This window comes from Octodon degus, unplaced genomic scaffold (assembly GCF_000260255.1).
Source record: "Octodon degus isolate 3935 unplaced genomic scaffold, OctDeg1.0 scaffold00074, whole genome shotgun sequence".
NCBI lineage: Eukaryota > Metazoa > Chordata > Mammalia > Rodentia > Octodontidae > Octodon > Octodon degus.
In genome coordinates, this window is record NW_004524650.1 from 13,021,108 (window position 1) to 13,031,155 (window position 10,048).

The 10,048-nt window shown below is 39.5% G+C and overlaps 1 protein-coding gene across 1 annotated transcript in view; it reads right to left on the reverse strand.

Moving 5' to 3' along the window:
• Positions 1–4,664: 4,664 nt before the first annotated feature.
• The window catches only part of LOC101569362 (guanylate-binding protein 5-like), a 14,837-nt gene continuing 9,453 nt past the window's right edge, over positions 4,665–10,048 (reverse strand). Inside the window, exons 7-11 of the mRNA XM_004635771.2 lie at positions 9,145–9,425; positions 8,184–8,396; positions 6,948–7,050; positions 6,521–6,714; positions 4,665–4,986 (exon numbers count right to left, since the gene is read on the reverse strand). Of these exons, the coding sequence (XP_004635828.1) occupies positions 4,873–4,986; positions 6,521–6,714; positions 6,948–7,050; positions 8,184–8,396; positions 9,145–9,425 (905 nt within the window). The 3' untranslated portion in view covers positions 4,665–4,872. The remainder of the gene's footprint in view (positions 4,987–6,520; positions 6,715–6,947; positions 7,051–8,183; positions 8,397–9,144; positions 9,426–10,048) is intronic.

Here is a 10,048-nt window from a genome sequence, read left to right on the forward strand (position 1 = left end):
ACAAAAGTTTGAACATAGACACAGCATAATAAAGAATTAAACACCTTGAAGTCACTCACTAGATACTCACCAAAGCGAGTCACAAAGGCGTTTAAAGAATGAAATAAATGAAACATGAGTACCTAGAATCTTAAGATACTGTAAAGAGCAAAATAAATAAATTTACTGAAACTATAATTAGGATTCCAAAAGAAGAAATGGAAAGGAAAACAAAGAGCAGTTTCTTTTAGAGAAGTATGCAAGTTAAAAACAAAAGAAAAACATCTCTAAGATATTGAATAGAAAATGACAAATCAAAGTTCTCTACATAGTAAAATGGTTTCCACAATGAATGTTAATAGATTTTTTTAAAAGAAGCTGATAGAAAAGAAAATAATAAATTCAATGTAATCCCAGTAACAGACTAAGTCATTGATAAGGAGGTTTCAAATCTTTGAGTGAAGTTAAGAAACATTTGAAAAACTTTGTGGCTTGATTAGAGCATAAATTAAAGCACTTTACAATTTAGGAAATAATGTGCTGTCATATGTGCACCCGAGGAAGGAGAATAAGCCAAAATTAAGACAGACCCAGACCTGAAAGGCATAGCTTCATATTTCAACTTGAGTAGCTCTTTCCAAAGGCTGGGTTAAAGACTAACTTTTATTAAAGTGTGTTGGGAAAAATGAGTCCTTTTTCCAGAAAACTTTTTTGAACTCATATTCACACAATGCAGATTTTGAACTCATACTAAATTATAGAGCTAAATTAGAAAGGTTCAATGATACTCACTTTAGAACATAAAGAGATAAGTAACACCAGGGCCTTCCACAGCTGAAGGATTTCACCCTGAACTCAGGCGCATGTGCACATGCCAAAGCATGCACATGCACACCCCATGCATGCTGTTGGGGCTAAAGTAAAATATCATTGGTCACATTAAGATGATGGACTTTCTTCATGAAAATTGTGTAAGTTAAAGGATGTCACAGAGGAATAAATGACATCGACCAGCCATCTAACCCTGAAAACCTTATAGCCAACATACTTAAGGAACTTCCATAAGTAGACAAAAATGTAGACAACACAATGGAAGAAATAAAAACAGGCCTTTCACAAAAAATAAAAAAAGAACCAGCAAACACATGAAGAGATGCTATACCTGGTTTGTAGGAAAAACAAGCAAATTAATGTATAAGCAAGGTATCATCACATAGCTACCATTCTTTTTTTAAAATTTTTTTATTTCATTGAGAAAGAAATAGCAATGAGATAGTTTCAAAACTGATTGAAAGGACAGTTTCAATAATTAATACACTGTACATTGTTATCTTCTTAGTGGTTGTCCATAGTACAAGTTGCAGACAGGATATCCTGTCCAAACACTAGTAGTACAAATCCTTCTTCTCATTGAATTAAGCCAAAAAGAAGTGAAGAACATTGATGTGATGCTGACATTGCTGTTCTGGAAAGTATGTAAGCTGCCGGAGAGAATTTGAATGATAGCAAACCTAATGTAGAAAGATGCAATTAAACACGCATCCTCACTGACCTAGGAATTTCATTTCTGGGAGTTCTACACAAGGAAATTTTCATGCAATTGTGCAAGTGTGTATGTCCAAAATTGTCCTTACTAAGGTTATATAAAATATAATTGTGCAAATACACATACAAAGAGTGTTAGAAAAGTATCATGAACATGTAAATATTGACAAACTTGTTACAGGGAAAGACACTGCCATTAACCTCGCTCCAAATATTTCTGCTCACTCTAACTAGCCTACTGTCATTTTTCTGAAGCAACTGAAGTCCTGTATGGGAGCGACTTTAGTGGCAGTGTTGTGTGAATGCCGTGTTGTCCTGGGTCAATTTGAAAAGTTCACCTCTCATGGTCATTTTTACTTTGGGAAACAGCCAGAAGTCACACAGTGCCATCCTGGTGAGTGTCGTGGAGGAGGACACTGTAAGGTTTTTATGAGCCCTGATCTTATACTTGACAGCAGGAAGCACAAGATGTTTTTATCACACCTGTAAAGAAACTCACAAAAGAGTGCTTCCAGAATTGCTTCCGAAAGTTGCAAAGAATAATTGGAATACATGTGTTCGAAATGAAAAGCATACTTTTAGGGAGATTAATGAAAATGTGTATTTCACTGTAATAAATTTCTTAAAATGTAAACTTTCATTGTCTTTTGTTATGTCAGATTTCTTTTCAGACAAAATCTCACTATGTATATACAACTCACTATGTACATTAACTCATGGTTGTAGTCTCTAGACTGACTTAGAAATTGGGGCAAACTACTGCCTCAGCCTCCTGAGTGCTGGGATTATAAATTATAAACATGTACCACCACTTTCACCCTCACCCTCTAATTCTATCATCACTAATAGGAACAAAGAATGCTTTACTTTACACAATATATACATCTCTCAACTACACTAAGTAAACAAGACAGACCTTATAATATTAACAAAGAAAACAAGATACAAACAAAATGCATACACCATCATTCCACTTATATAGAAAGCAGGCCAAACTAAATTTTATCATCTGGGACCTCACAAGCGTGTGATAAAATTTACAAAGAATTATGAAAGTGGTGATTGTGTTTGACTCTAGCAGGATTGCTAGAAGTCATAGTATGTGTCTTTTGGGTTTCAGGAATGCTTAATTTGTTACTATAAAGCTATTTATGTGTGCATCCACTTTACAATTTGTAGGGATTATTTTATATTTCATGTTTTGTATAATATTCCAAATGTGTCATATTATAGAGGAATAAAGAGTAGTAGTAATGCATATTAATAATTACTTAAAATTAAATGCAAAAAAACTATACTAACTTCTCATAGGATTTTGGTGAAGAATGAAAGAGTTGCTACAGTAATCATTACTGGCACACAATCTTGAATCCATATTAGCTGGCATTAATAAATATTTTCAGAATTTACTAATAAAGAACTTAGGTTTCCTGTTCCAGCCATGTAACAAATTATTACCATAGAGTCAGAGACTCAAAACAATAGCAGTTTATTAGTGTATAATTCTGGAAAATGGAAATCTCTGAGACTAAAATCAAAGTGTAGAGAGGAGTAAGCTCCCAAGAAGCTCTGGAGAAGACTCTATTTCTGCACTTTTCCTTACATTTCAAATTTATCCAGTTATGGGCTGGGGAGGTAGCTCGGCAGCCTAAGTGCCTGCCTGACAAGCACAAGGACTTGAGTTTGATCCCCAGTACCTAATGCCATGCTGCCCAGGAACCCAGGGTATAGTGGTGCATACCTGGAACTCTAGTGCTGGGGAGGCTGAGACAGGAGGATCGCTATGGGTCTGAACTGTGTAGCAAGACCCTATATCAAAATAAAAATAAATAACTAAAATGAAATTTCCTCTGCCCTCATTTTGGCAAAGGAACATACAGGACAAGAGGTTCGAGGCAGACAGATGCCAGGTTCTTGCTATATGGTGTTGGCTCATGGCAGCAAGTCATGGAGCACTGAAACCCAAATTTGCCACATGGAATCTGAGGGGTTTAAAACTTATCAAAGGTGGGTGTCGCAGATGTAGAGCACTTGTTCTTTTCTATTAGGACATTTTCTTGAATCTTAAAATAATTGACACACTTCTTCATGATTTTTAAAAGTTATGGAAATGATTACAGAGAGTTACTATACAAATGTTTTATCAATGTGCTGGTCCTTTCTCAAGCTGTCAAGTCCAGAAATACAGCTGAGTTGGACCCAACCATACATGATCTGAGCATTTTAGCTTTCTATTCTCCTAAGAATAGAAAAAGAGCATCGGTTTTAACATAAATCTACTTTTGTTATACTGGAGCAACAGAAAAAAAAATTTCACTTCTTATCATAAAGGTCACCTGGGAAATTCCTTAAATAAATAAAGAATTAAGGGAGATAAAAATGGAGTGTTATTTAATGCTCCTATGCTTTATAAAATATATTTTACTCTGTTAAATGAAACAGAAAATGACCAAAATGTGTAATAAAGGCTATCTTCATTTGCATCTTAAAGGTTATTCTTAATTTCCCTAGGGAATTTATTCCTCCCTACACTTTAACTACTGAGGAGAATAAAAACAAAGAAACAATTATGGTTTAAAAGAGATTTAATATTTAAAATATGCATTAACTTATATATTTAAAAATCCATAAATTTTTTAAGAATCAGCATGCTGTCACACATGACTACAAAGAATTAAAATGACTGAATCTTAGCTCTAATGCAAAGATAGTTGAATGAATCAAATCAGGTTTTTTGCACAATTCCTATGAGATCTATTTACAAAGTTTACAAAATTACAAGAGTATAGTAAATCTAATATAATTTATTTCCCATTATAGAGTGTACTATTTAAATTACATTTTTCAGTAAGGTCAAATATAAAGGAAATCACTACCGTATTTGGGTTTTTTGGTCTTTAAGTCTAGGGCGTAGTTTCCTTGCCACTAATTTATCTTCCAAAATGTCTCCATTTCATACTAATAGTAGTGGCTCTCAGCTTGGAATGTCTCTGTGCAGATGGCCTGCTGACACTGCTGACCAGCTATGCCACAGCCGTAGAGTAGGGTCTCTGTCAAGCTGAGGTGTCCACCAGTTCCCCTGCACCTCAGCTGCCTCCTCTGACAGTGTCCCACACCTGCGCACAGCGGCAGGGTGACCACCTGGGCCTGAGATCTTGCTCTCAGCCCACTGACCCAGTTTGTTTCGTTAACTGCGAACCTGTGAGCTTGTAATACCCTGAGCCAAATACAGAAAGTTACACAGGAGGCAATGGAATGACTTCAATATCGATTGCCCAAAGTTCTATATTTCTTGTTCCTTTCTGCAGTTAAAGGGAGAAAAAAAAGAAAGCTCAAATATTTAGCACTTTAAAGCAAGATGCAGTCATCACGCCTTGAGGCAGAAGATCTCAAAGACATTAGCTGCTCTTGCAGTCTTCTCTGTTGAGCCTCAGCCTCTGCCTTTTGCCTTTCTGCTTCCTCCTAAAAGTGGTGAATAGAAAGTATAAAGCACAGGCAATAACACAACAGTCAATCTTAGGTAATCTTTCTCACTACCTAAGACTCAGTCTTTTTAAATCTTTGTAGTCATGTGTGACAGCATGCTGACTTTTTAAAAAGTTGTGGATTTTATAAATATATCAGTTAACAGATATTTTAAGTAGTAAATCACTCTGGAAACATAACTGTTACTTTGTTTTTATTCTCCTCAGTAGTTGAGTTGTCCTTACTCGTTTGCTCCACAGTGGCAGTACACAGTCTCTGAAAAGCTCTTCTCCACTTCTAGACATCCAGCCTTCTACAGCAATAACTACTACTCCTCTTTCTCTAGCTCCTGAAACTTATGTTTCCATCCCTGAAATACTGGTGTACTCAGGATTCTGTATGAGTGCACCTTTTACCTTTATACTAAACAACGTCTCTGAATAATCTCAGTCATACCTTGACTTCAATTCTGACTGAACCACAGGACGATCATAGTTATGTGTTGAATAGAAGATGCTGATACAAAAAGGGTGGGTAGGACACCCTCAGAGTCAGCTGAGGCATCGGAGCCCTGTGTGAGGATGTGCTCCTGGTCACCACACTTTTCAAAGACAGAAATAAAGATGTAAAAAATCATGGGCTGCCCCTACTGTCCTTTAGAAAAGAGCATCAGTTCTCAAGAATGTCTTGGAGCAGCTGCTGAGCAGCCAGTGCCTGCAGAGAGGCTGGGAAGCAGGGCGAAGGTTTAGGGCAGCCATGGGCTCAGGAGGCTACTCACAGAGGAATTGCACACCAGGTTTGCAAGGGCAGCAGTGCTCTAGACCACACTGACAGCAAGAAGTTTTGACAGCCTAAGGGCTGTATGATATGAGGATTTAGTCCTCACTTTGGGACCTCAATTGCCTCATCTGAAGACTGGGGGCACGCTGGTTCTACTCCCCAGTGAATGGAGTAGATGAGGGGGGCTTGCAGGGGGCTTTCTACAGTGCTTGACACATAGGGGCTGCTGCTGCTCAAGCTACGTCCTTGCTGCTCTGGACTGGGTGGAACAAAGTGCAAGCCAGAGATGGCTGGGGGAAGGGCAGGGGCAAAGACAGGGCCAAAGGAACTGATGTAAGAAAGCATCTGCAATCAAGGCAAAGCATTTTACAGGGGAGTTACCAAAATTAAAGCCTATTGTGGGACAGAAAGGCCTTCGTTTTTATTTAACAATTTATATACTTGTTGGGTACCTAGTATTTTTTTGAACACAAGAATCAATCATCTAATTATCACAGTAGCCTTGTAAAATATGTACCACCACTGTGCCTGTTCCACAGGAAAGGCAAACGAGGTGCAGGGGGAAGCGAGCCCTTGCCTCCTCAGCCATGTCTTTGGTAGGAAGTGCAGCCTGGGTTCGCCCAGCAGTCTGACTCCAGGGTACTTGTCCTGGGCCTCCACCTGCACTGCCCAGCCCCACTGCCGTGGCTCAGGCTCATGCTCATGAGGGGAGAGAAGAGACAAACCCTGAGATGAAACCTCTGATACATACCTGGAGCCTGCGCTCCTGCTGCCTCTGCAGCTCCCTCTGCTGCTGCGCCAGGAGGTTTGCTCTGTCGATCTCCATCTGTCTCATTTGCTGCTGGTGGAGCCTTTCCTTCTCCTCCAACTTTCTCTGGTTCTCCTGGGCAATGGCCTCCAATCTTTGTGCTTCAGCCCTTTGAGCCTCTGCTTTGCGTCTAGCCTCTGTGGAAAAGCAGAAATAACAAACCTCTCTCAGATGACTGTGCCGCTTCCACCTGCTTCCCACTCTCACCTATTATTGTTACCACTTCTTAGATGCAGATTCCTTGGGTTATCTTACCCTTCCAGATGACCAGATAGGAGCTGACTGTGGGGCTCTTGGGAGGACCTGGCTGCATTTATTTTCATATTTGGGAATTTCCTGTCCAATGGCATTGCCTGCACTTTCATCTCACCTTCCTTCTCCTTTTCTTGAGTGGTGAGAGCCAGGTCTGACTGTAGAACAGCTTCGCTCACAGACTGCTTGGACCTCAGGTAATCCTGCAGAACTTCCTCAGCCTATGAACCCCAAAACATGCAGTCAGAACCAGGGAAGTGTAACTTGTAGCCATGTGGACCTCTTTCTTTCTGTTTCCTCCCCACATCCTCTCCTCGTAGTGGATGCTCAGCCACTACCTGGTGGAAGTGTCCACAAGGTTATCCCGTTGCTGGTGTGCACATGACCTGGGCCTTGACAACTGAGCACCCATGACTACTATTGAAACTACATTAAAACCTTTTCATTTGTTAAATTAGGTTCAATTCTGGAGCTTCATTTTGTGTAGCCAACATAGCATTCCTTTGTGGCCATAAATATTAAAGGTTGTAATAGAAGTCTGGAGATAGTCGTGATGTTCATTTTGTGCCATGGCTATGGCTATGCTGGAAAGGTACAGCGCGTGGCTCTGCATGAACACTGATTGAAATAAAGCCCAAATAAAGATAAATAACAGCAAGTGCGGAGGTAGGTCTCTCTCAAAGAGGAAAGGCATTGAGAGAATTAGGGAGGAAAACAGAGGGGAAGGGGAGGAAGAAAAAAAATTAATGCATGTTATATGCACGGGCCAATTCCCCACAAGGATGTAAACATAATGTACTTCAAATATATTTCAGAGAAAAAAGAAGAGTGATCAAGGATCGAAGACGTAAGGAGAAACTGAAGGAAAGGAGACAAAAGAAGAAATTAAGGTGCATTATGTACATGTGCCATCTCCTCACAAAAAATGGACAATAAACATATACTAACAAAAAAGACAGGGGCCTGTGAGGTAGCTCAATGGTCCAAAGTGCCTGTATGGGGCTGGGGAGATGGCTCAGTGAATAAGTGCTTCCCTCACAAGTGCAAGGGCCTGAGTTCAATAACAGGTTCCACCAAAAATAAATAAATAAATAAATAAATAAATAAATAAATAAATAAATAAAATTAAAAAAATAAAGTGCCTGCATAGGCAAGCTTAAGCAGGTGCAATGGAGCATGGTTCCATCTCCAACACCACATGCTGTGCCAGCCCTGCCCTCAAGGTGGGCTGAGCTGGCAAAAAAAAAAAAGACTGAGATGTAAACTCATCTTTGTGCCTGTATCCATGTTTTTCCTCTTGTGCTCAGTGTTTTTCTAGAATGCTCGCATTGTTAATAGATAAATCTGGGGATACCTGTATTCCTTTCCTTGGATGTTGACAGTAATTTGCCTTCAAGATTTCCATTTTTTCAAGGTAAAGGTTATGGCCTCCTGGCCTAAAATAAATGCCCTGCTTCACTTCTTCCTCCAGAGGACCAAAAATACCCTGAAGTAAAGTTGAGCACCGACATGCAGAGGCTTCCTTGTTCCGCTTGCAGATGTCGTCCTGCTTTGCATCTAGGAGGGTCTTCAAAGGGACAAAATTCCAGAGATGTTAGCAAAAATTTAGTCTTCTCCAGTGGTGTTGCTCTTAAAAAGAATATACAATCTTTTGTAGAAATTTAGTGGAATATGAGCTAGACTAGATCCTTCTGCCAAATCTTGAAAAGTTTTGTGAATGATACTGTTTGAAAAATAACACTTTTTTTTTTTGGGTAGTAACATGCTAAAACCAACTTTTCTTGTTCTCTGTGCTTTAAAGGAATCTTAGGTTTCCCTATTTCTGATCCCTGTCTGGATTTGAAATGCAGGTTACTGTTTTATGATGTTTTATAGTTTATTTTTCTACTTGTGTGAGAAGGTAGAGGTGCACACTTAACTCGAAGGACGGTGGCTAACCCTGTGCATCCTGCATGTGCCATCTTTCAGTAGATACACATGCCAGTTTTGTTTCAGTAATAAAGCAGTAATGATAACACCTTGCAAATATAATTTTGAAAGGAATAAAATCAATTTAACTTTTGTCCTTGGGTGTAAAATATTGGAAGGAAGATATGTGCTTATATGAAAACTTGAAATTCTAAATTCCTTGGAGTACATCCATGCATTTTTGAGTTTTAGGATAAAAGTAACATGGAGCAAACCCCACCAGTGACTGTCATTATTTTCAAGTCTGGTACTTCCTTTTCTTAATTAAGTCCTGCTTTACCAGCCATAGAAAATGCTCGCCCTCTAGCCCATATGCTAGAGTAAACCACAAAAATATTAATACTAACCTGTAGTTCCTTCTGGAAACGGTGGTCCTCATCCTTGAAAGAGTTCTTTGTGAATACTTCCATGGCCTCCCTCTCACAGGCCCCGTGCAGGTCCAGCAGCTCCTGTAGGGTGTCTGTGGGCAGCTGCACCTTCTGGCCCATCTGCTGGTCATAGTGGGCCAAGGCCTTCTGCACTGCAGCTGAGTTCTCTCTCTGGACCAACTCTAGGACTGAGTTTCCCACGGAGGGCAGTTCCCCACTGTTGATGGCATTGACATAGATCTGGGCCAGGCTCTCTAGACCTGCGCAGAGGGCAAAGATGCTTATGTTATTTGTGGAAAAGAGTCTATGTTCCATTGAGTCTTTCTGACAATGCCAACTCAATGATTTATTGCCTAAATTTTTTTCACCATTCTGGGCAGTATTTCAAGGACCCACATAAATTATTTTGAGAAATTATGCAATTTGGATTCAAGAATTTTCTTTCTTTGGGAAAGAAACTGTGTTTAAACAGTAACACATGGTACATCTGAAGGTGCACATCAATGTCCACATTCCATGATTGTCTACAAATAAATGTGTCCTTGATTAGAATGCTTTAGGTCTCGCCTCTTTCGTCTTCCATTTTTCCCTTTCTCTTTTACTCTATTATGATAAAACTGGTAAGAGAGGTATCCTCTTCTTTAAAAGGAAAGGGAAACAGCAATTTTAGACCACATCATCTTTCTTATTTTTGCTTGGAATTTCCCTGTTTTACTTCTCTGTGAACTTATATTCAATTTTCCTCTATCACAAAGCAATTATTTATAGAATTTGAAGGGGCTGGGCTGGTGAGATGGCTCAGTGGTCTAATGCACGTACTTAGAACAAGCTTAGCAAAGCACAGGGACCGCGGTTCAATCCCCCAGCACCACATGCCAGCCAG